The sequence below is a fragment of the Carassius gibelio genome, chromosome B5 (assembly GCF_023724105.1).
Source record: "Carassius gibelio isolate Cgi1373 ecotype wild population from Czech Republic chromosome B5, carGib1.2-hapl.c, whole genome shotgun sequence".
NCBI classification, from domain to species: Eukaryota; Metazoa; Chordata; class Actinopteri; order Cypriniformes; family Cyprinidae; genus Carassius; species Carassius gibelio.
Genome location: NC_068400.1, coordinates 24,533,482 through 24,560,970, shown reverse-complemented (window position 1 = coordinate 24,560,970; position 27,489 = coordinate 24,533,482). Strand labels below are relative to the sequence as shown.

General features: G+C 35.9%; 1 protein-coding gene and 1 long non-coding RNA gene across 6 annotated transcripts in view; one reads left to right on the top strand and one right to left on the bottom strand.

The window, feature by feature from the left end:
• Positions 1-4,754: 4,754 nt before the first annotated feature.
• camsap1b (calmodulin regulated spectrin-associated protein 1b) overlaps positions 4,755-27,489 on the top strand; it is a 33,541-nt gene continuing 10,806 nt past the window's right edge. The window contains exons 1-7 of one of the 5 annotated variants that reach the window (XM_052557215.1): positions 4,755-4,902; positions 5,502-5,666; positions 9,193-9,455; positions 23,677-23,838; positions 24,055-24,135; positions 24,689-24,721; positions 26,638-26,779. In XM_052557215.1, the coding sequence (XP_052413175.1) occupies positions 5,516-5,666; positions 9,193-9,455; positions 23,677-23,838; positions 24,055-24,135; positions 24,689-24,721; positions 26,638-26,779 (832 nt within the window). In that variant the 5' untranslated portion in view covers positions 4,755-4,902; positions 5,502-5,515. Of the gene's footprint in view, positions 4,903-4,957; positions 5,103-5,501; positions 5,667-9,192; positions 9,456-23,676; positions 23,839-24,054; positions 24,136-24,688; positions 24,722-26,637; positions 26,780-27,489 lie in introns of those variants that run through there. The other 4 variants (XM_052557212.1, XM_052557216.1, XM_052557213.1 and 1 more) reach the window with 4 other exon arrangements.
• LOC127958371 (uncharacterized) lies at positions 17,470-17,760 on the bottom strand. The gene is made up of 2 exons (XR_008154020.1): positions 17,648-17,760; positions 17,470-17,564 (listed from the first exon to the last, which is right to left on the bottom strand). It is a non-coding gene; the product is annotated as an uncharacterized LOC127958371 (long non-coding RNA).

Below are 27,489 nucleotides of genomic sequence, written 5' to 3'. Positions count from 1 at the left end.
GAAAAGTTAAATGTACATATAGCTAAGGAACAGCTGGAGGACCAATTTGCAACTTCAAGGTCAATCTAATCTTTCTCTGGGCCACGGCTCATTTAAAATGGACTGTGGCAAAGTGGAAAACTGTTATGTGGTCAGACGAATCAAAATTTGAAGTTCTTTTTGGAAAACTGGGAAGCCATGTCATCCGGACTAAAGAGGACAAGGACAACCCAAGTTGTTATAAGTGCTCGGTTCAGAAGACTGGATCTCTGATGGTATGGGTTTGCATGAGTGCGTGTGGCATGGGCAGCTTACACATCTGGAAAGGCACCATCAATGCTGAAAGGTATATCCAAGTTCTAGAACAACATAGGGAACACAGGGAAGACCTTGCATTTTCCAACATGACAATGCCAGACCACATACTGCATCAATTACAACATCATGGCTGTGTAGAAGGAGGATCCGTGTACTGAAATGGCCAGCCTGCAGTCCAGATCTTTCACCCATAGAAAACACTTAGCGCATCATAAAGAGGAAAATGCAACAAAAAATACTTAATACAGGCTAGTTGCTCAACTGTCTTAGACAAGAATAGGACAACATTTCTATTCCTTAACTTGAGCAACTTGTCTCCTCAGTCCTCAGACGTTTGCAGACTGTTACAAAAAGAAGAGAGTTGAGATGTGTTGATGTAAGGGGAAGTCGTGGCCTGGTTAGTGACTCGGACTCACAATTGAAAGGATGTGAGTTCGAGTCTTGGGACGGCAGGCATTGTAGGTGGGGGGAGTGCATGTTCAGTGCTCTCTCCACCCTCAATACCACGACTTAGGTGCCCTTGAGCAAGGCACTGAACCCCCAACTGCTCCCCGGGTGCCCCGCAGCATAAATGGCTGCCCACTGCTCCGTGTGTGTGTTTGTGCATATTTTACTTCGGATGGATTAAATGCAGAGCATACTTGGTGAATGTCACGTCACTTTCTTTTTCTATTTTTCTGAATAAAATATTGAAATTTGAAACTTCCACGTCATTGCATTCTGTTCTGACATTGATAGTAGTTCATTATGATGCTGCTAAATAACCTCTGACCATCCATACAATCAATATTGTTTTTGTATAGTATTAGAACAATGTCTGTATTTCAGCAATTCAAGCTCTTTGAATATGAATTATAGACGGTTTCAACATCATCAACATAAACAAACATTAATGCGCGTGCACGCATTTGTGGACCTAACTTAACTTCCGGTAGACTCCAAATAGAATCAATAACAACAGCCAAGTCCCTCTAGAGTTGATATTTTTTGATAACAAACAAAATGTTTGCTGCGTGGATCAGGCGGACTTAATGATATGCAAATTCATTATTTGCCAACAGGAGATGTTTTAAAGCATAGACATAAAGCGCGAGAAATAGAGGTTTCCCCAGTAACAGCTGTAAACAAAGCAGAGCTGGTACGCTCATACGCTGCTATCAGGCATATAACATGCAAGTCTTCCTTCAGAAATACAGCGATATAAAAACACCTGTGCCTCGTTTTGATATTTAAACATATAAATGTAAGGAATTATTATTATTAAAAGTGCAGTACGTAGCGTTACTCATGTTTATTCAACGAAGCCTTTTTGAAAATCTAGCAGTTTTAAAATTGTGGCGAGTCTCCAAAAATAAAATAAATGTATGGGAAACACACCCCGCAGCACAACCACCTGAGCCCAACTTCAGTCTACTCATCACCTTAACTTTAACTGCGTTTGTAGAAGGCAAGACACTGCAGCCAACAGACCGGAAGTTAACTTAGGTCCAGGCGCGTGCGCCCGATGAAGCCGTCTATACAGTATAATGATTCATGCCAGTGTTCTCAACGCACTTAACTGTAGACCACATTTTACTTGTATGTGACACTGCACATAAGTGTTGAAACGGTGCTTATTTCAGACAATTTTCTCACCGTCATCACCTATTGCACCTATTGCAGCTAATAGAAAATTCACATTAAAAAAATCTAACAAATATGAAATAGAAACTGATTGTAGATAGGCCTGCTCTAGATACTGTGATTTACACAAAAACGACAAAGGCACATCATGACATTCAAGTAAAACATTTTTTTTTTCTGTAAATCTATCTGATGTTCATATCAAAAGCAAATTTCACCTTCTGCAACTACCTTCCACACGTCCACAGTTTATTCTACTGAGTTCACTGTAACGCATTTGTTCCGCGTGTACTGCCATTCAAATGTTTATGGTCGTTAAGATTGTTTATGTTTTTGAAAGATGTCTCATAACTTCGATAACCCATCCTCTGCTTACTCTGCACTGAAATGTAATTTATTCCTATGATGGCATAGCAGAATTTTCAACATTACTCCAGTCTTCAGTGTCACATTATCCTTTAGAAATCATTGTAACGTGCTGATTTGGTGCACAAGAAACATTCCTTATTAATATCAATGTTGAATGATAATACCAACCCAAAATGTCAAGCTGTCTTGCAAAACTGGTGTAAACTACAGAATAGTAATGCTATTTTCATTTATTTACCATTTTGCAAAGTCCCTGTTAAATCTGAGGCTTGAGAGATACTGTAGGGAGGTATACCTTTTCTTATTAATCCAAAGATTTAGACTGCATCAGTTAAATCAGACCAGCAGAAAGTTACATAATACACAATGACCGCACCTCTGCATCTGCTGCATGTTCTTATAGCACACAGGGTAAAAACTTTGCCCAAAATATAATGTCTACACATTAATAAATATTGTAAGTCAAAAGCAGTGTTTTGCAGTGCTTGCTCAGAGCAGGACAGTGCAAGGAGGTGAATGATTGCTGAGTAAAAGTCTTTTCAAGATGAATAAGTGTTTAGGTGTGACTTTCTAAATGAAGGAAATGGCCATTAAAAAAATAAAATAAAAAATAAGTTACATATAAAATAATATTTATTATGCTTAAATATAGAATATTGAATTGTATGCAACAATGCAGAAATTGATCACTAAATCATTAATTTATTCTCAATAATTTCTTTTCTATTAAGGCTCTCCTTAATAAATTCGTCAGATACTTCAGATAAACGCAGACCAATGGTTGGCGGCTGACATCCCAGCTAGGAATATTATTGTTCTGAATGGTCTGAGAACATGTATGTGCTAGTAATGTTTTCAGCTGCAAGTTTTGTTTCAGTTCCCAGAATGTTCTGCTAAAAGGTATAACATTCTCTAAAAAACATTCTAAAAATATTTATTTATAACATTATTAGAACATCATCCCCTAACATTCTTATATTTAAGAAGGAAACTTTCCATTGGACATAGGATGTGGACTCAGATGTTGCTCAGATGTCAAATTTTGGTTAAAAGTAAAAACAAGACCTTTGTTTGATGAAGCTTCAACTTCATTAAATAACTCCAAAAACAGCACTATCAGCTTCACTAATTATTTCTTTCATACATTTACAAATGTTCTTATAAAGATTAACAGAGGTTTAGATGTTGATGTCTGTTTAAAAGTAATAGTTTGGTTTGACATCACCATTATGGTGATCAGTGTTTGCTTTAGTTGGGCAGTTTGACAATTTACTTTTCAATGTTTTTTTCTTGCTGCTGTGTATGTTATGGCAAAAACAGTAAGAGAAGCTGTGATTTGATGGTGTTGGTTGCTTGCTAATGTTTAAAATAACAGCGGAATGGTTATCTGATTTAATCTATGGTGTTAGTTGCACACTGTTTATTATCGCAACTCAATGGTTCAACAGATTGAGATCCAGCAGAAATGTAATCAGATCATTTCAAGAATAAAATAAAAACTTGTTTGTCACACAAACATTAAGAATCAGTGTATGAATCTAAACAGTGTTGACGTGCTTCATGCTTATGCTCTAAACAATGTGATGACATGACAAAATGCTAAATTCACAAAACTGTGTTTTCCTTGTAGTCAGGAGGATATTTATGTAAAAATGATACTCATTCATACTTATTCTGACCTTTACTTATTGAAATGAATGAAAGTGATCATACTAAATTTAATTAAAACCACTGACAAATGTGTAAAACCTACTGGTTTGAAGGCAGAGATTTGTAAATTTTTAATGACAATTAAGTATTTTAATTAAGTCATCTAATGACTCGTTCTAAATCTTGGAAATACTCTTGACAACATTTTGGAATAACAATTGTTAAAATGTTTTCTTTTTTTTTTTACTCAGAATTAATTAATTATTCTGTAATGTGCAAAAAAATATAATTATGCTGTACTGTACTTGTATTGTTTTTATTCTTTTATTCCATATACAAATTGGAAACTTGATATCAGACTTGTATCTCCCCTTTAATACCTACATTTATATATTTTACATTACTTCACAAATTCACCAGGAATCTGCACATAATAAATTGACTATCTATATATCACAACAGACAAAGTATTGTCAGTGCACGTATGTGTAACCTGGCTTCTTCCATAGTACTGGAATGCCCATAAACATAATAAAAAATAATATAGCAAATAATGATCGTTATATAACTGGGAAAGATCAAGACTGAATTTAGCTTCATGCCTTAGCATTTCCAAGTTATCTTTTAAAAAGACAGTTAAAACAGGTGCGTTCTTTCCTCAACAAAACACAACATAAGGCCCAATAACAATATCTGTTGGCATAATTCTCATTCACAACAGCACATCGCCAATTATTCGCATTTTAACTGTATTTACAGTGTGTGTTTGTTGCTGTTATTTTGAAGTGTGGTATTAGTGAAGGCTGTACTCTCAAGGGGTTGTCATTCATCCACCGATACTCACTCGTATCTGTTCGGACTAAACGTGGCCTCATGATTCCCGCCGGAGCCTTTTACCCTTTTCTCTCATTTTTCTCCCACAGATTTGCCAGAGTGGATTGTTGATAGTTTATTATCTGGAAGGTACGTGGCGGTAAATGTGGCTGTTTTCATTAATTGCCGACAAAGGGGCTGTTGTTTAGCTGCGGGTTGCTAACGTTAGTCCTCATCTCATTAAGCAGCGTTAGCTGTTAGCTGCTTGTAACTGTATTTCAGTCAAAACATGCAAATCAGTTTACGGTCAGGACAGCAGCTCTCACAGATGGTTAAATCTACCTCTCTATGTGAGTGTGTGGTCATTTAATATATTATTTAGTTTTTTTTTTAGATGCCTGGGCGACAGCTAGCTAGTTACTTTCTATATAAACTAATCACAGGCTAGCTTGTCTTGTCAGAATCCAGGCGGTCAGGTTTGTGTTCAATAATGTTAACGTTAGCTGTTTGAAACAAATGTACATGTCAGTTGTGTCTGGGATTTTATTGTTATTATAATTTGATTGGGTAATGTTGGAATAAAAGCTGCTCGTGTGCTAACGTCAGTTAGCTTGGAAGCCAAAGAACTGAGTTATTGCTCCAAAGCTCCTGACACCCCGATGCTTGACATGCAGCTTATGAAACGCCGCATGCCCTCAAAAGAGAGCCGTTAAGGTTGTTTGAAAGTGCTTTTGCTTGTGTGTTTGCAGACGGTGGTCGCAGGATGGACGCGGAGCTGGGTGCTGACAATGCCCGCAGAAAGATGGAGGCGGCGGGCGAGGCGCTGGAGATCATGCCGCTGGAAATGTATGATTCAGCCCGAGCCAAAATAGCGGCTAATCTGCGATGGCTGTTTGCCAAAGCCTTCGGTATCGGTGAGTTTGTTTGATTGTGTTTATGAATAAGTACAGAGACTATTTGATTATTATTATTATTAATAACAGACTGTGTGATATGTAATCAAAGACAGTTGGCTAGACAGACAGACTCACCTGTGGTATTACCACCTGATACCATCTCTGTACTATGGTACTGAGCAATGATTATGGGAATGATTGATTACCATATTCATAGTTACTTAGGCTTGTCGTGTTACATGTCCAAAATGGTATTTCTATACTACTTTAACATGTACTTTGTTCTTTTATGTAGTACTTAAAGGATACTGTGGTATGTACAAATTATATTTTAATAAAACCATGGTATATATTTACTCTGCCTAACTGTACAAAAAGCACACGGACATTGAACTGCACTGGTATCAGATGATAATACCGTGGAACTGTGATGGATACTGCTGAAAGTAATTTTCCTGGGTATTTAGATAAAACGTTTTCAAGTTGGTCTAACAGTAGTGTTTAAGAAATAGTATATAAGTTGAAAATTAGTAATCAGATGTAAAATAAAACGCTGCATTAGTCTTCACTGTACAAATTAAATAAACAGGGATTCTAATTAAGGCTTCTAATTAAGCTGCTACTTTTTTGTAAACATTTACATCAGTATCATGGTGTTGCTATGGTATAGAAATGGTATTGCTGGTGTTTTACTCTGTTATCCATTCAGAGGGCACTGATTTAGGGTAATTATTTTAAGCAGTGCACAAAACAAATACCACTCAACACCTTGCGAGGTCAAGAAATATTACCTATGTATTAATTGCAAATTGCCTACAAATGTTATGCCTGAAAAGGCCTAATCAGCCCTATTCTTTACTGATTTGTCTAGTTGAATAATGTAAATATATCTCTGAAGTAGCAGTCTGTGGGATTTATGGGGGAGTGAAGTTGTTTTGGAGTGGGAGGGCAGCAGTCCGAGTCCACTGTTGTTGTATTTCAGACAGGATCACAAGCATTTGTCCCATCTGCAGTGCTTGCACTATTGAAATGTTGTGGATGAACAGGAAGGGTTTTCCTAATGCTAGTGACTCCCTGTCAGCAGATATGGAGCATTGTATGCAGGGCACCTAGAGTCGGTTTTGTTAGTTCAATGCAAAGGAGTATATTATGTATACGTTAAAACAATGCTAGCTTTGCCATCATTTAATTGCCTTTACATTATTCAATACTTTTTTTCTTCTGTGGAGCACAAATGGAGAAGTTCAGCAGAATATCCAGGCTGCTCTTTTGGATATGAAAGTGAATGGGGAGAAAGCCTGTTTACTTTCAGTACATTCAGTTAGGGCACATAAAGACATCAAACAAGTGCAAGTGCAACTCGTCTTTGCTGCATATTTTATACATAAAAGTAGGAAGCTTTCTTGTTTATTTGAAGTGGGCATAATTAACCAATATACACAACAGTAGTGTTTAAGGATGCCTTTAACTTGTAGTCATGCACAGTTGATAACTCCTCACTAATGAGACATAATTATTAATTCTGTACTCAGTGTGGGTTAGCTGTGAGTACTTGCATATGGAACAGGCAGTGACCAGAAGCCATAGTTGCCCCAGGTATATTTTTAGCCTTTGCTCTAATATCAGTCACTGATGACTGTTACATGTGAGCAGTGCTGTGTGTGGCCAAATGATATCAAACTTCTAAGAGGTGGAACATTTTCATGTACAGTTGTGTACAGATTTCACGCATGTACTAATATGTAGTCTGTACCCCCCTTTTACTAAAAGGCACTAAAAGTCTGTCATCATGAGTGAATGAAACAGAAATGTGGTGTGCAAGACTCCTGAGCTCTTTTGCTGAAGAAAGTCTCTCTCAGTTTTCAGTGTTTCAGTTTGCCATAACACTAATTGGTAACAATAATAATATGAATTTTAATGTATTATGTAAACATGGGTTAATTCATTGCATTTCTTGGAGGGTCAGATATGTGCTTGTTAGTGGGTTGAGGTTCAAGTACAGTTTATCCCACCATTATTCAGTTCTTTGTCCCCCCACCCCATTCTGGCTCATCTGTTATTCAGGATATTCCCTTCAGTAAAGCTGCAGTTAAAGCGGAGTTGTTTCGGCCCAGTAATTGGCCTGAATGGCTATGAAGGCCATGTGCCTCTTTACTGGCAGAAGTGGCCCAGATTTGGAAGGCTTCTTTGCATTCTGCTAATCACTGCTTTGAATTTCGTTTTGAATGTCAATCAGTATATTTTTTTTTTTTTTTTTATTGAGATGTAGTATAAAGGCAAATGATTGCAACTGGGCTCCTGTTTTCTGCTTCTAGCTCATTGGTGTAGATTTGTGAATTTTTCATGTTTAATATAGTTAACATACACTAAGATGACATTCTGGTACCACTTTACAAAAATGTACATGCATATAACATTATTTAACTGCAGTAGTTAACAGCAATGAAAATACTTCTAAAGCATTTATTAATCTTGGTTTATGTTAATTTCAACATTTACTAATACAGTATTAAAATCAAAAGTTGTGTCTGTCAATATTATTCAATGGACCTGAGCTTATATGAACTAAAAATGAACAGTTTGATTCATAGATATTGTAACAAGTGTGTTGCTCATTGTTAGTAATGTTATTGTGAAGTGATATCAATTCTTAACTATTATGTCTGCAGGTTTATGACCTCATAAGAACTGACAGATTTATATAATTGAAAGTATATATTTTATGCATTGCTTAATGAATCATTTGTCACAGTATATGACAGTTGAAAATGAACTAGACATAGCTGAATAAACCAAAAGATATGTTGATCTCTTATAGGACCTAAAGTAGACACTCCATTTATATGTTCATATAAATATTTTTCAAGTCATTCATTAAAATGTTCCAGCTGTGAATAGATATCCCCATGCACATGTTATGCAATGCTAAAACAATGCTTTGATTACTTTCTTGTGTCATAAATGTATAACACTTACTTGCCTTTTTTTTTTTTTACACTATTGAGTACCATTCTTTAAACTGCCTGCTTGTGGCAGACATACTGGTTTGGAACAAAGCAGACAGCTCCACGTGGTATATCAGAGGGGGCAGGTGTGTGCATAAATGCATGCTGTATGATTGCACCTTGTGCCTTCACATTAATGATATGCTTCTCCTGGGGGATACCGGTGCAGAGGGTGTGGATGTACGAGAGCTGGGTGTGGACGGACGGAGCAAAGGCTGCCCAGACTAGGACACGTCTGGCCTTGCTCCCCTCTGTTTCAGCTTTTTGGTTACAGCCAGACCCCAGCTGCCACAGCTCATCTGCGTCTGCACAGGAGATCTCGTGAAGAGGGTAGAGCCCTATGGCTGGCTTTTCACACCATCACGCTATTGTCTAGCACGTAGTGCATTAGTTGGCAACAAAGCAAGGGATTGCTGGCAGATTGCATCTGATGCCAGATGCAGCAGAGTTATAGCAGCAATAACAGTTGAAAACATCCTCCGTAGACTTATTTCATCAGGGTCTTTTTATCCTAATTTATTATTTTCTCCTCCTGTCAGATCACATCCCGGAGGACCTGCGAGACCCGTTCTATACAGACCAGTATGACCAGGAGCACATTAAGCCTCCAGTGATCCGGTTACTGCTGTCCTGTGAGCTGTACTGTCGCGTGTGTGCCCTCATTCTCAAAGGAGACCAGGTGGCCTCTCTGCAGTCCCACCAGTCAGTCATCCAGGCCTTGTCTCGCAAAGGCATCTATGTCATGGAGGGGGATGACACGCCTGTCTCAGACTCCGATCTGACCTGCCAGCCAATTAAAATGGTGCGTCAATGTTGCATTTAAAACGTATTATGTCATTTTGTATCTTTGGATATGTTTGGAACACTACTCATACTATTTTTGCATCTATGTATATATGGGGTTATATATTTATTAATATGTGATTTACATGTAATATACGTTTATATATACAATCATGTTACCATTCAAAAGTTTGGCAGTAAGAAAAAACAAAACAAAGAAACTAATGTTTTTTTTCAGCAAGAACACATGAAAGTGCCAATATAAAAACTAATTTATTAAGTTTATTATTTTTGGCTATGATGCCTAATTTATTAAGTTTATTATTTTTGGCTATATCATCGGCTATGATGCATTTACATGATTTACAGTTCTCTTTTGGAGCGTGTGTTGGAAATGTAACACCCCTTACCAAAATTAGGTTTCATCACCCAAGTCTTCACGAACCACTGTAAACAGTATTATATCTATGATAACTATGGCATCAGTATTGGAGGTTGATACAATGTGCTACCTCAGGAAAAAAAAGGCCAGAGCAGCCAGTAGTTGGGCATTATGCATATGTATCACGTGGTGATGTAGCTAGGTCACTGGAAAAATTTAAATTTCTAATTAATGAGGGTTCATATACAAGGTACTTGAAAAATCCTTGAAAACTGACATATTTATAAAAAGGTTCTTGAATGTTTAAAAGGCAGTATATATGAAATTAGAATTAATTTTAGTGTTTGTTTTAAAAACAATGTTTTCTCGCAAAATTAACCATGCAGCATGTCTGATATAAATACAGAGCTGTTTCTCCTGGCTTTTAGCAGCGCACAATATCTTGCGATATTACTCCTGTAGGTGAAAAGCGTTCTCACAATATCAGTAAAAAATGTATTCTTTGGTAGAGCTTTTGATAGGGCTTGCTTTATATTGTTGTTATATTGCTATATATTGTCTTTTATTACAAGCTTGGATCACATCTCCATCTCAGCCGCTCGGTCCACAAACTCTTCCTCTGCATATATGTTGTGAGTTTCAGCTGTTTTAATGTTCATCTGGAAAAATGGTGTGCATTATCTCACTAAATTTATAACGTAAATATAAATCATTAATAAAAATATGGAAAAAAATAAAAGTTTTAAACCTCCGCTCGGAGTTTGTATGTGGCCAAGTATTAAATTTACATGGATTTAAACATCGTTGAATCACACAGTAAAATGAAACATCACCAGGCTGTTGGCACCCTCTGTGGGTATTTGTTATAATTAGGGCTGTAGCTATCGAATATTTTAGTAATCGAGTGTTCTACCAAAAATTCCATCGTTTTATCGAGTAATCGGATAAAATTCGTTATTGCTTAATTAAAGTGCAATATTAATTATGCAAGAGAAAATAAGACTCCTGGGTCTCTTAAAATGAACAACTAAGTTTCCTTTTTAATTTTTTTTTTTTTTTTTTTTTTTTTAAATGCATAGAATGCAATGCTTACATCAAAAATAAACATTTAATTATTACCCAATGTACTTGTACTGTGAGCAATGACAATAAAGTTGACAGATGAATTAAGTGCCATTCAGTTGGGGTTTTAAAGAAAATTTTTTTTGAGATGCACATTAAACACTTAATTATTAAATTATTAAACAATAAATTTATCTCTTAATTATTGAAAATTAACTTAACTTTTTGGAAAACGGGGTTTACTATGAAAAATAAAACATTCAAGAAAAAAAAAATGTTTTATTGTTATTATTATTATTATTATTATTATTATTATTATTATTATTATTATTTTTATAGTAGTAGGCTATGTACATTCTGCTAAACAATAGTCTTTAACCAGACGTTTATTTTGACGGGTTGACGTACCTTTACAGTTCTGTGTGTGTACGCTAGTTTTACTCAAATCAAATGGTCAAATGCTCATGAAGTGACTGTCAGAGCAGTTCTGGAGATGTTGTTCATGTGTTCACGTCCTAATTTACTGAGACAGCAGACGCTGAAATCACTGTATCATCGCGCGCGCTTCAGTGTGTGTGATAAAGGAAGACGCGCTTCCGCTCCATTCATTAACACAGACACCCAGTACATGCAGGATTCGTATTTAAATGGACTGATCCGGCTTAAAGGAACACTCCGACCTTTGGGGACTTTAGCTTATTCACAGTATCCCCCAGAGTTAGATAAGTCCATACATACCTTTTTCATTTCTGTGCGTTCTGTAAGTGTTATTTGACGCACCCACCGCAAGCCTAGCTCAGCACAAAGACTGGATGTAAATGGATAATGGTAGCATAGTAATCCCAATAAGTGACAAAATAATGCAAACATTTTACTATTTACATGTTGTGATCTGTATAGTCACAGCGTGTACAAATAAAAAGGCTATATGAGACCGAGACCCTTTTTAATCGTATAAATACTGGGAACTATATTCTCACTAGGCGTAGGAGCACAACTAACTTTACTTGGGCGGAGTGGCTACTTGGGCGGAGTGATTAGCGCAGCACACGAGACCATAAACAAAACAAACGTGACTAACTAGCTAGACGTGACTCGTGATCATGGCTGACTTTGAGGAATTGTCAGACTCAGAGGAATTTTACTGTGTATCAAATCAAGATCCAGAACCATATAGTTTTGAGCCAGAATACACAGACGAGGAGTTACAAACTTTGGAAGCTGCAAGTCAAGATGCCGGAACAGATTGATGTCGAAGGGAGAATCAGAACGAACACAGAAATAGTTTTTGCACAATGAACCCACAGACAGTAACGTTAGCCTACTATTTCACAAACCAGCTCTATCTTGCAATGGACACACGCCACGACATTCTCTTTACGTTTGCCCGCACCCTCAAATAAAAACACTGCGGACTCCTTGCAGTATGCGATTTTAGACGAACCGCTTGTCTCCTTCCGCTTTGTGGGTGATGTAAACGCGTGTCACATTAAAAATAATCATTGCGAAAAAAGAACCTGACGTGAGATTTAAAATAAGCTTTGATGCAGAGGAATTTGCCTCAAGAATTTCTTGTAATCGAGTTACTCGAGTTACTCAAGGAATTGTTTCAGCCCTAGTTATAATACATATTATGTATAAGCATATTACACTGTTTTTTTGTATAAATAAAACCATGTGATTACTTAGTTTTGATATTTTATTTGAACCAACTATTATTGTCTCATCGTTAGTTTAATATACAAACGGAGTCAAATATAAAGCCTGTTTTTCACTTCTATTTTTTTTTTTTTTTTTAAATCAGATTTCTCAAAAATAATCAGTATTACCAAGATTATCATTAGTTATGGCTCTAGATTAGTTAAATGTTTAAAAATATCACTATATTGTTTTGCTTTTTTTGATTAAAAGACAAATAATTTGTCATTGAACATTTCTTAAAAATAGTATTAAAATACTGTCTTGTTCTAGTAAACCAAGTATCTGTATTTTGTCTCATCTCCTGAGTGTATTGTTACACCTCTAGTGTCTACGAGCATGATATAGTTCATAACTTTCCAAGTGTATGATAAAGCATTTACTCTTTAGGTCAATCATATATTCATTAAAGAAATCACTTTGAATAAGGAAATACCTTGCCACAGCCATTGCATGCATGTGCTGCACTTTATTTGTACCCTTTTTTCTTTTTATTAGTTTATTTATTAGAATTTGAAAGATGGTGATATTGTGATCACTGATTTTAGTCCTTGAAAACAAAAAAAGTATTGCTTGAAAAGTCCTTGAAAGTACTGGAATTTCATTTAGCAGATTCTGTACGAGCCCTGATTAAAGCTGTTCTTATGAACTTGTTAACCAAAGAATCCTGAAGAAATACCACAACATTTTAAGCATAACAGCCATTTCCTAGATTTTTTTTTTTTTTTTTCAAAAGCTTTAGGTATTTAACGAAATGAAAATTCTGGGCCAAAACCCAAAATTCTGGATGCACTTGGCCGAAAACTGAAATGGAAAATGCTTTTCAATAATTATTTATTATTTTATTCAATAATGAAGTCGTTTTGGAAGTATTTTTAATTTGAAGTCAATTTAAATGATACTGAATTGAAAAAAACACAAGCCAATAAAATAACCAGTTTGATTGAAAAACAAAATTATACAGAAAAAATATTAATATTAAATATTAATATTTTAGTTTTATTCCATTCATTGCATTTTTTTTTATTCCATTCACAAGAGGGTAGCGTCATTTTACCAGCGTTGCCATGTTACAGCACAGTAGCGCTATAGCAAACAGGAACAAGTATTCTGCATAGAAATTTTCTGTCAGTTTGAGCGGACTTTAATTTTCCAGTGCTTTTCCATGAGCGGCACATGAGAGACTGAACGCATATTCATAGAGCGGGATATTTAGTGTCACGTAAGGGAGAGTTAAACCTGCGTGCCAAATGAACACTGCGGGATGTGGCACAGCATATATTTTTGGATCATATTTTCGGACGTCCTTCGCTTTTGGCCGAAAATTGCCTGGAAGATTCGGTGCATCCCTAATTATCTTTGCCATCACATAAATTGCATTTTAAATATCTTGAAATGGAAAACTATTATTTTAAGTTCACAATATTTCACAATAATACAGTTTTAACTGTATTTTTGATCAAATAAGTACAGCCCTGATGCGTGTAAAAGATCCTTCAAAAACATTAAAAAAAAAAAATCTTACTGACCCCAAACTTTTGATGTTTGAATTCGTTTTTGTGCACTGACATGGGTCAGAAGATTCCTACCCCCATATATCTGTTATTCTGCTGCCAAGATACAGCAGGGGCCCCTTATGGATGTCAGTACCCCTGTCAAGAGAGCCCATCTCCAACTCCTTATAATGTTCTGCTGCCAAGATATGGTCGAATCATTATTACTGTGTGTTTTCTAGGCTGTTTTAAGTGGCTGCTATGGGGTTCTGGGAGGTTTGAAGGTAGATGCTTAAAGCCCCAGTTCTAAAGGTATTATTAGATACTCAAACTAGTAATAGCATGCAACACTCTCCTCAATAAGTTGAGGCATCATTTACATGCATAGCACAAGCACCAGCATTTTATCTGGAGGAAAAAATCATGATAGTGATGGTTGTCGTAGCAATCACTAATTACAGTCCAAAGTCAGACAAAGAAAAAAGCAGGTGTGTGACATGGAATCTGTGGTTTGCAGAGCTCTTCCTGTTGCAGATATCTACTGCACTGACAGGAGAAAGCTGATATTGTTGGCATATCAAGTGTGCCCCCCCATCCCCCCCCTTCATGTATAAGTACTACAATCACCTGTCCGAACAATAAGTGAGATGTGCATGAGCTAAAGTAGCACAGAGTGGAGTGGATTTCATTGATTCACAACGGAGTTATTTCAGCCAGTGATGTGCTTTCTCTGTTGAATGGCAATCTCTGATGTTGGTGAATCAGCATTGTACACTCAATCATGCTTTTATCACTTCAAATGCAAATCTTTGTGGTCGAGCCCACACCCTGTACAGAGTTTAGCACGGTCTGATCCACACAAACCTGTTAGACTGAACAGAATGGCTTTATGAGGTGTGTAGGTGCAGCTTAATGACTTTAAAAGGTAGAGGTGTCCTTTGTTTGCTTTGAACCAGCGCTACATGCATGCATGACGTTTTTCGGAGTGGAGTACTAGGGAAAGTCAAAACGGGTTTACGCCTTTGACATGAAGTGCTATTATTAATGTTGTTTAATTTACTGTGTGCTATGAGAAGGATTTATATATATTGTACTATGAAAATAAATGTTTAGCATCCTATTTAGTTGTCCCCCTGACGTAGAGGCTAGTGTTTAGTGGCCCGCTTTTGTTTAGTCTATATATTAATGATTTGCCATCAGTTTGCCCTGACATCAATACAATAATGTACGTGGATGATACTGTAATTTATGTGCATGCCAAGACAAAAAATCTGGCTGCCACAAAATTGACCAAAGCCATGGACCAGATCACCAATTGGCTAAATCGCTCATGTCTTCAATTAAATGTAGATAAAACTGTGGGAATGTTTTTTACAAAAAGACAATGTAATAGTGTGTCAATCATATCAATTTCGGGTCAAAACATTACTATTGTGCCACAATTTAAATATCTGGGCGTTATTATTGATTCTAATCTCTCTTTTAAAACACATATTAAGAAAGTCTGCAATAGGGTCAAGTTTAGTTTAGCTAATTTTAGATATATTAGAAGTGCCCTTACTTTTAATGCTGCTAAATTATTTATGGATGCAATGATTATGTCACATCTAACATATTGTCTGACAAGCTGGGGACAAACTAACAGCTCATCACTTAAGCCACTAGCAACTATTTATAAAAAAACTCTTAAAATCTTGGACCAGAAGCCTAACAGTTTACACCATTGTATAATCCTTAAAAACTATAAACTGCTGAGCTGGGAAAATGTAATCAAATACAAAAATATTTGTCTGGTTCACAAAATTTTACATAATACCGCTCCGCCTCCTTTCAATTCATTCATAATCCAACGTAATAACAGCAGTCATAATACCAGAAGCACCACACGTGGCGACCTAGTAATCCCACTAAGAAAAAGTGCATTTGGTCAATTATCATTTTCTTTTACTGCAATACATAACTGGAACTCATTGCCCATTACAATTAAAAACATACATATGTATTCGACTTTTACTGCACACCTTAAAAATTGGCTAACCGACAATTACACCTGCACACATTAATATGCTAGATGTGATGTGCGCACTAGATGTGACATGATCATGCTTCTGCCACTTGATCTCTGCTGACTGTCTCAATGCTATGTCTTATATGTGCTTCAATGTGGCCTTTGCATGATTATCTTTGGTGTCAATTTTCTCTAGTTTATTGCTTGACCTGCTTTTATGTCTTTGTAATTTGTGCCTGCTTGTCTGTTTAAATTTTGTACCACCTTGTTTGTTTGTCTAAGCTCTTGCTTAAGCCTTGTATTAATTGCAATGTATTTATTGATGTATGCCAATTAATAACTGGCTGGGGACTACAGCTGGAAATTAGCCGTAGAGGCTAAAGCTGCTCTTTTGATTAAAAGAGGTTGTCCACATTACTATAAACCAATAAAGTAAAGTAAAGTAAAGTGTTTATTTGGACTTTGGGGGTCCGTACTATTTTAAAGTCTAATGGCATTCTCTTTATTTTCTGCTACATCTCGTGATGTGAATGCTTCATGTCATTTTCACTGACCACTAAATTTGGTTGACCACTAAATCCTGTTGTGTAACTGCACACATAGGCAAAGTTTTGGAATGGAATACTAACTTCATTGTACACTTACATTCATAAGTTTGTCAGGTGTTTTTTTTTTTTTTTTTTTTTTGGAAAGAAATTAATAATTTAATTCATCAGGGATGCATAAGATAAATTAAAAGTGACAGAAAAGACTAATCAAAGAATCGAGAAATTTTTTTATCACTGTTACCTCAAAAATACTAAGCAGTACAACTGTTTTCAACTTTTATTATAACTTGTTTAAAACTGAAAATTCAGCTTTGCCATCACAGGAATAAATAACATTTTTAAATTTATATTATTCATACTGAAAATGGTATTTTTGGTAAGCACAAAAGATGTCTTTCAAAAGCATAAAAAAAATAATCTTACCAACACCAAACCTTTGAATGGTACGCTGTAAAAAATTTCACGTAAAATCAACAGTAACTTACTGGCAACAAATAGCCAGCAAGCTTCAGTATTTTATTCCACGGTAATAATACTGTAAACCTGACTACAGTAGTTCACAACATACTGTATAATAACTTACAGTATATTTATACTGTAAAATTAATTACAGTTCATGTTTTTGCACTGTATTTTAAAATACTGTAAAGTTACTATGCAGTATAATTGATTACGGTAGTTTTTATATTCACATATACTCATCTATACACAACATATAACTAACTACAACCTGTTACATGCTTAAAAAAGAATGAAATATAAAGGCTTGTATGCAAAAAAAATTTCACACAGTTATATTACTGATTATTAAATGTCACGTAAATTATGACAACACTCAGAAGTCCATTTAAAAACTTTTATTACAATTTAATTCATTAAATGGTAAAAACACTCTCCAGACTTGACAGGGCCAATGCAGATCCCAGGTTTTTGCTGCCTATAGAGAGCAAAACACAAAAATTAGGTTGCACTACAGCTTGACCGACATCAATGTGATAAACAGACTTGAAAATGACTTACCTCTTTATTAACTCATCAGCACGCTGCAATGTCGAACAACATACACGCTGAAAGAAATGAAAAACATATTCAACACTGCATAGACCTACACAGAGATATTCGTTTCACCATGCATCCCCAGATGTGAAAGTGAAAGAACATTCCATAACCTGGCATGTCATATTAACACCACTGTGTGATTTGTCAGCACTTGGTGTAATCACTGCATGGTTACGATACATATGTGTACGAAGGCCAACGGCAGTTTTGAAGTTACATGGACACTGGAAAAATCCACAAGATAATCTATAGTTTGCATGATTCCTGTGTTCCTTAGCAAGTCTGACAAATTCTGGAATAGACTTTACAGAGTACTGAAACACTTTGCAAAATAAATGCATTTCTAATCTTATTTCCAAACAATTTTAACTTTAGATGCAGTACTTAACCATCCACATCTGGTGACTTCACCAATGATTTTTACCTGTAAGACAAAGAGAAACATGGATCAGTTAAAACATAAAAAGGTTACAAAACAATTCCAATATATAGAATCAAATTAAATAATTTGAAAAGAAAACAAATTTCAAAGACCAGAAATGACAAGCTATCAACTTAAATGCAACTTAAAAATAGCACAAAAAAAACTTAACATATAATTTAAGTAAATCAAATAATTGAATGCTAGTATTAATTATTCAACCTGTGCATTTAATTTATTACTTGTAAAAAAATGGCTAATCTATTAAATTATTATTATTTATTTTTGTACCTATTACAATTAATTTGAGATCTCTTGGTGTCCTAACAGAGACCCGATTTCGAGGGAGAACCTGATTTGTCACAAATAAGAAATGAGAAGCACCCAAAGTGACAAGAATACGGGGATTATAATAGCCATTATCGTGAATATCACACAATATCAAATATACAACTAAATTATCCGCAGTGCGTTGGCAGTGGCTGTATTCAGATATTAATGCACTTGAAGTTAATGAAAACGAGTGAGCAAAATCATGGGAACGTCTGGTCTGAAGAAGGACTATACCGAGACGAGGGAATTAAACCGGCCCGACTTTCACTGCCTGTGTATTCACTTTAAATGAATACATCGGTTGTACTCACGCAATAAATGTATAATATGACTGAAAACACTGTGATTGTCCCTTCAAGTCGTGCATAACATTAGTGTAATACAGTAGGTCGATTTCGAACATAGCTTTAGGTTTAGGCGCGTAAGGCCTCGATCGCCACAGGACACACGCACACGGTGTAAGTTACACACAAATGTTCAGAAAGAAGAACATTTCGATTACTTTGTTCTAAACTTGAAATTATTAACTAACATTAACAGCAAACCTTGTGATAATTAATATTTGGTTAACGTTAGAATGTTTGTGTTACAGACTACTATCAAACTCACCACCGATTATTTAGTGGTAACGTTAAAACGAATATCTTCCCTTTGGGGTGAAACTTTTTGAAATACACATCTTTAAGATATTGAATAAAATTGTATATCTCACCTGACTGGTTCTCGTTGGTCTTGTTCATCCTCAAAGGCTCAGAAAATGAATTGGAAAATGAGTGCAGGCTGACGGTTTAGATGATTGGTTGCCAGGTATATCACGTACGATTCCGCTCTTAATGTAATTAGTGTGTTTAATAGAAAGCAAAATAATAATATAAAAAATATATCATGGGAATTTATTTTATCTATTTACCTAGCCTATATTTTTGACATCTACATCTCTACAACTACCTCCCACCCACAAAATTGTTGGCTATAACCTATGAGATTAGGTGGGTTTTGTGTCAAAATCTGGCAACCATAATGATACGCAATTAAAAAACACCCACATAAATCATTCAACTTTTTTTAACTATATGCCAAATATATAATATAACCCAATATATGGGTTACCATATGAAACGATGTATTATAAAATTCTTTATAAATAAATATATAATTAATAAATAAAATTCCTTGTAAATTGGATTATTACTGTCATCAATTTAACAGTAATATAAGGATTACTGTAATTATTTTCCCATTCTATTGTTTTTTTCAAAGAATAGCATAAATTGACAGCAACTGTCCTGTAAATAGTTTCTACAGTAAGACAAAGCTGGAAATACAGCAATAATACTGCAAAAGTTATAAAATTGACAGCAACTCACTGTAAACTGTTTCTACAGTAAGCCTTCTCTGATAATACAGCAATAATACTGTGAAAACAACAGAAATCGTTTACAGTGTAGTGTAATTGCCTTCTATTTTAAAATAGTGTGAGACAGAACGCATTATGCAGTGATAAACATTTCAAACTTATGTATACTAGATGACCTGCCTAATTGCAGTTCACTCTCTTTGAATAAAACTTTCCCGAACCGGATATGCCTCCCATATATTAAATTGCAGTAGAATAGGTGGGTGGGTGATCCACATATTGGCAAATGTAGTTGGTCATTGTTTATTTCATGCATGTACCGTACACATACTTCAGAAATGGTAGAAGTGTGATGATGTGCTTTTTCTGCTTTAGTCCTATGTTTATCTGAGTCCAAAGCTCTTCACGTTCCAGCCTTTTGGTTTATGCTTGTCAGACGTCTTGCATGCATATCTGAGAAAAACTCTGTGAAAGTTTGCTGACACTGTTGCCCTGAGTCAGGGATCAATCTGCTGAGATTGTGCTGAAATGTACTGTGAGCCCGTATGAACAAGTCACTGGTCGACTGGTTTTAGGATTGGCTATGTAAATAACAGTTCAAAGACTCAGACTGGGACTCGATGTTGAAATGCTTGGTGTTCTTTGTAATTGATTTAAATCATGAGGTAGTGGTCAGGATTGTGATTGTAGCCAGCATGAGGAAAGTTACATAAAGTGTTTTGCATTTCATGACAAATGTGAAATATTATGTTACTTCATCTTGACTGTGCTTCGTTTTGGCAGATTCACTGAGCTCAGTGTTGTGTTATTAAGAGCAGTATGACCTTCTTTGGGGGTGAAATAGGATGGAATTTTTTCCCATAGAGTTGTTTGCACATTTTTACCTTTCTTGGTAAGGAAAAGCAGCTCCTTGAAGCATGAAGACTATCTGAGTATAAGGTTTATTTTATTAGCTTATAAAGTACCTTTTTGTCAGTGCCTTGATAAAAACAATAGTGTTTTTATAGTTTTCATATAGTTATCATTGGGGGGTATATATTTCTCAACTTTAAAAGTGCAGTAGGAAATCTTGGAAAATGCTAATTTTAGTCTCATAACACCAAAAGCGAAGGTCCCAGCCTCCCTGCAATAGCCGTCCAAAGCCATGCCCCCTGAATGCATATATGCTGAGAGACCAGGGGACTGGAATTTATTAACCGCTGGGATACATCATGTGTCATTCACCGGTAAAAAAAACTTAAAAAGTGCTACAATACCAGGAAGGAAGATCAGGTTGTTGATGCTTATCTACCATTCTTGCTCCGTCTGCACGGCATGCTTGAACGTGCTGGTGACTTATCCTTTCTACGTGAACAGGGTGCGCAGAGGTATGCAAATACATATGTAGATGTAGGCAGGTATGGTAAATATTTCTCGTAACATCACATTTACTTCAGGGGGAAAAAGAAAAGGAAAAAAGATGACCATAAACGGGCTAGTCTGCTAGAAAAAAGGATTACTGATTGAGTGATTACATGAGACAGGAAATGGAATGCAGGAAGTTGTACAGCACAGCCTTTGAATTAGGGATGCAACGATACCATTTTTTTCTGAACTGATCCGATACCGAAAATTCTTAGTATCTGCCGATACCGATCCAATCCGATACTAGCAGGGTTTTTTTTTTAAATCAATGTACAATTTCTATACTTCTCTGTGTTCACCTGATCATCACTCTTTTGTGTGTTAAACAGAATCTACTACAAATAGACAATTTCATTTTAATGAAAAATAACAACTTAAAAGAATAATAATTATAATATAATAATATATTGTAATAAAATTATAAACTAGTTTAGTGAATTATTCAGCAGCAAACAATACTCTTGGTTCTAGAAAAATCATGGGTGCACAATAATTGTATAAAATCTAATGAAATATTGTATTTACAAATAAAAGTGAATAAGTTTCAAATATGGTAAAATGTTACACATTGCTCTTTGTATTGTTGTAAAAAAACATTCATGTAAAAACAAGTATATACATTTATATAGAAATATAAAAATTTTCTTTTAAATATATAGCACAGTAATAAAGGCAGCAAAATATAATAGATAGGACAGAACAAGAAAGACTATTAATAATCTTTGATTGCGCAGAAAAGTATTATAATACCAATTCAGAGCGCTTATGCGCATTCCGTGTGCAGAATGATGAGCTTGAAACAACACTGAGTCACAGTGTGCAGACTGCGCAGTCCTCTGAGTCCACATAGAACAGTTAGTAAAACCACACAGTCTATGAGTACAACAAACCAGCTGCTCGGTTCAGGAGTTCATTCAGTGTACTGTTAGAGTAAATGAATTACTCCGGGATATTGGTTAATTTTGACTCAGAGGGAGTGTCAGCCACGTTAAAAAAGTGAATAATTTAAGTAATTTGTGGATTAATGCTTACTGAAGATTAGAACCGATTCAAACGATTCATTCTGATTTGGTGAACTAGTTCAACTAGTTCACTGAGAAGAACCGGTCAAATCAAATGATTAGTTTGCGAACTGGACATCACTAGTACAAAGGGAAGAGATATTGATACGTAGTGTATTACATCTGTGCGTTAATTTAATGAGCCTTTTCTTTGAAAAGTTTTAAACCTCAGTCACTATGCACTCTTAAAGAGAGTTTCATGGTTTTGACTGTAGTAACTGAACGCAACACACAGTTTGATTGTTGAATGGAGGATGACAGACAGCCACAGCGGAGAGAAGAGTTTATGTAACTGAATTTAATGACTTAAATATTGTTCTGTACCTCACATTAAACTATGGAACATCTTCAGGACACTTGAAATATAGTGCAAAAAAAAAAGTTTTGGGGCTTTACAATGTTTTTGTGCCTTTCGTGGAATTCAATAAGAACACAGAATAGTATACCCAGGATCGGATTTGGATCGGTCTCGTCTGACCGATACACGATCCGCAGAAAATGCCAGGATCGGAGCCGATACCGATCCCGAGTATCGGATCAATGCACCCTTACTTTGAATGTTCATTCATGTTTATTTCGAACTGTAACTGGTATTTAAAGCCGTGGGAAATGTTGTTTTTATAGAAATCAGGTAATTTTAACCTTCAATATAATACTGCTGTAGTACCAACAGACTCTGTTTATTTTAACATTAGTTGAGAACTTTAGTTTTTTTATGTGAAAGTTTACTATGTACTGTACCTAGGGCTGGGCGATAATTCGATAATGATAATTATCACAATATCATTTTCCTCGATAAAACTAAATGAAGAGTTTGATTAATGTCTGTGTAACGAAAAGCATAACGAAACAGTGCAGCTCATTTGAATTGCGGCACACAACCTATTTATCAACTTGGATCAAAGTTCAAACTGCTGCGTAGCGCAAGCTCACTAGAGCAGTCACACGAGCTCTAAACAGCGCTGTGAGATCCAGTGTGAAGTGCTTGAATTCAGTGATGAACAAAAATGACTTGCTGATTTAAACTAGTTTAAAGCCAAACAGGGGAAACACTTTTTGCAAGGAGACAGTCAGAAGGCTTTTCAATCATATATCCAAAATAATCGATATGGCATCAAACTGAATCAAATTCAGATTGAGTCATGAAATTTGTTAGCATATCCCTCAATGTTATAATTGGTGGTAATAATAATAATAATGTTTCATTTATTTGTAGTATTTATTAAAAAAGTAAAATAAAATTACAACATATGCTGCTTGTTGTGATATAACGTTTAGTTTCACAAATATCACAATTTCATAAAATTTATTTGTGAAAGTTGCTTCTTTAAAATGTAAACTTGTGTTTTTGTTGCTGTTCATTATGGTGCATGTAATAGAGCAGTGTGACATTTCTTTCTCTGTTGTGGCACAGAGTTCCCACATCCCCATGATTGATGCTTTGATGATGGCCTACACCGTGGAGATGATCAGCATTGAGAAAGTTGTGACCTGCGTGAAGCGTTTCTCCACATTCAGTGCCTCTAAGGAGCTCCCCTTTGACCTAGAAGATGCTATGATCTTCTGGATCAACAAGGTGTGTGTCTTTTGAACTGTACATTTGTCAAGGTTATGTTTGAATAACATGATGTACTAATAGCTTACTTGCATTTGTCTAGTCCTGTAGGGGACTTTCAGTGCTTGGCCAGAGCATGTCTATTCTTGCTGCCAGCGCATTCAAAAGAAAGCTGTATAAACCAGATTTTCATTATTAATTCTTTATATGTATCATAATCGCTGCTTTGTGTTGCAGGTGAACCTGAAAATGAGGGAGATCACAGAGAAGGAACACAAATCAAAGCAGCATTTGCTGGAATCTCCAAGTCATCAGAAGGTACCAGACTTCCCAGCAACAGAGTTTCACACATGCATTGTAAAACTCTGATTCTCGCGTGCTGTTTAGACCTGGTTTTTCACATCTGTATCCTGTAAATGGGGTTGTATCTGTCTTGAAAACATAATTCAAACTGCACTGGAGGAAAAAAGCTCTATTTGGGCATTTACAGAAAACTTCATTTTTATTTTATTTACAAAAAAAAAAAAAAAAAAAACACACAATTTGATATTTTTACCTTTGGAAAATTGTGCAGTCCTTGTCTTTGATTTTTAAGTGAAAAAACACAGAATTGGCCGACCACTTGATGGGATCAAATGCAACAGTTAATACCAGGTATAAACAGGTGTGTAATGATTTAGCTTGACCCACACTTGAATAGATGGTACTAATGTCCTAATGTGATTATCTTCCGTGGCATCACTCCTTCTGTTTCTCCTCTAACTTCATAGCAGGGTCACACCTGTCTGCTCTTTTCTTCCCTGACCTTACATCCTCTCTGCTCCTCTTCCCATCTCTTTCACTTTAACCTCCTCCCTCGCTACTGGGATAGTCTCCCTCAAAATGGTATTGGAAACTAGTACCTGTAAGTTGGCTGTGAGTGCTTCCTCTCCACTGCACGAGTAGTACATGTCAGTCGCAACGTACGCCATCACCACTCAGGCCACGCTTTTATCTAATCAGTGCACACTGGGAGACACTTCTGTTCAGTGGCTAACGCTGTAATCGCACAAAATGATCTGCCTTTCAACCTTTGAGCACACGCAGTTATGAGCTAACACATGCCGCTGTGTGCGTACATGTGTGTGTGTGTGTGAGCGTCTGTGTGTGTTTGAGTCTTCAGCTTTCATCTTCTAATTTCTTGCAGTTATTTCCATCTTCATTAGTCTCTTCCTTGTTCTGTCCGTCTCTCTGACATATGGTCCTTCAGCCTGATCATATGTTTGTACTGGCCCATTGCATGCTGGAGCCTGTTGGGGTTTCACAAATGGCACAGAGATCCTCTGTCTCCATTCTGTTGCTTCTGTACCTTTGGATCTGCTTTCTAACTTTCACTGTGTCTGTCTGAAACCTAGACTTGGTGACTGTTATTTGAGTACATTCACAAGATTATGATTATGGCTTTCATAGGCAATGTGTAGAGGGCTTTTGTGTAGTGGTCGACTGGTGTATATATAGGCCAATATTTGGCTTTTTTTTTTTTTTTTTTTTTTTTATAAGATTATTGACATTGCTAGATACCTTTTCCCCCCTCTGGCTGATAAAGAATTGAAAATGGGACTTTTATTTTGGCAGGGCATAAGCACAGATACATAGGAGCACCCATTCACTGTTTACATTAGTCTGCCGCCATTGTTTTGTCTAGTCATACAAACTGAAGTAAACTGAAATAAAACCGCATATAGCCAAGCTATGTTTATAATATTTACAATGTTTCCCTTTATTTGCTAGGTATTTCTGAATTTAATAAAATGCAACTTACACTCTACTAAAAAAACAAACAAACAAAAAAACATGCATATTATATTTTTTTTAATCATGCAGCAACCGTAATTTACATTTCATTGCAGAAATTATGCATCTGTTATTTACTGTCTTTAAATGAGCTATTCATTGGCTTTAAATTGGCCATTGGCTACTCTGCTTTAAAATATCAAAATTGGCCATCAATAAATCCATATCAGTCAACCACTACTTTTGCAAATTGTATGTTTTTAGTTTCCTGTTTTTCTTTATTTTTTGTTTTGTTTTTGTTTATGCAGGTTTATTATGCAGCAATGTTGCATATATTCATAAGAATGTAAAATTGTAGTCCTTTTATGTTTTAACAGCGTATCAGTGTTTCTTGCACTGATCTCGTGAGTTATTTGTGTTGTGGCTAATCACTGTTCTCTGTGTTGTTGCTAAAAGCAGCAGTTCACCCAAACATAAACATTGTATCTTTTAATCCCCATGATTTTGTTCCAAACTCATAATTTAGCTTTTTCTATGGAACACAGGGAGTAGTGGTAAAGAATTTTCAAGCTGCTCTTGACTGCACAACAAAAGTGAATAAGGACTGGACCTGGACTTTTTAGAGCTACATTAGAGCAGATGATTTTAGCAAATAACTCATTTTGTTTTGGTGCATAAGTTGTATTGGCTTGACAGCTCCGGTCCCTATTCTCTTTCTTTATTTAAAAAAAATGAGCTGCTAGGACATTCTGCTGAACATCTCTTTTTGACTTCTTTGGAACAATATGAGGATTATTATATAGGGCTAATTTAGTTTTTTGGGTGAACTATTCCTTTTAGTTGTCTTAGTCTAATTCGCCTGTGTTGTAATCCTTTCCAGTTTATTTAGATCAGCAAATATTCTTACAAATACAAAGCCTCAATGATAAAATCTCTTTCTCTTGTAAAACTCCCTCTTGCCTACACAATGTCAGTGCCATATACCAAAGGTCACTGTTAAATACAGCCTGTTTTTGATCGTTTGGCTTCCTCTCATGTCACCTGCAGGTACGGTATCGCCGGGATCATGCCTCAGGTAGACAGCTGCCCTACTTCCCCCTGCTGGAGGACCTGATCCGGGATGTGTGTGACGGTGCTGCACTGCTAACCGTGGTCCATTACTACTGCCCAGACCTGATGAAGCTTGATGGTAGAGTGAAATAACACTTAGGGATACTATGCTAGTTAGCGAGTCTAAAGAAAGCCATGTGTGTAATCTCTAGCACCAAACCTAATCGGGTTTCCCAAACACTCCTACAGTCAGTCTCCTTCACCCCACCCCAGTGTTACGTCATTGCTTCAGACGGTTGTTGCCATGCCAGGCAGCTCAAACAAACAAAACATGTTTTTAAGGCGCCACAGTGCTTACATTCTTTGGAAAATCATACAAATGGTTTGCTTACAGTTGTATGCTTCACATTTTAGCTGGGAAAGGAGAAAGTATTTTAACACACTTCCCCTTTTAAGCTGGACGCTTTACTTCATTTTAATCCTTTTAAACCTACAATAAACCATAAAAATAATTATTTAATTAGTTTGAAATGGAACATTTTATTGAACCTTTAGACAAATTATATTTAACAAAATCTTTTTTTAATATGTATATATTTATTTGAATATAATATTTGATACATCAGGCAGTTATGGCTCACATAGTATGATGTAGGAGAATATATAGTTCAAACTTGAGGAAGGGGAATAAAAACTTTTTTTTCACAAAAGAGGCTCAAACTGAGCAAAAATATGCATTTACCAATATTATTTCTTTGTAAGAAGATATTTGGATATTGCTTAGTTTTTAATGATCAAAGCTCTGTCGTTGTCATCTTGAAATATTACGAACACTGTAAAAGTTATACT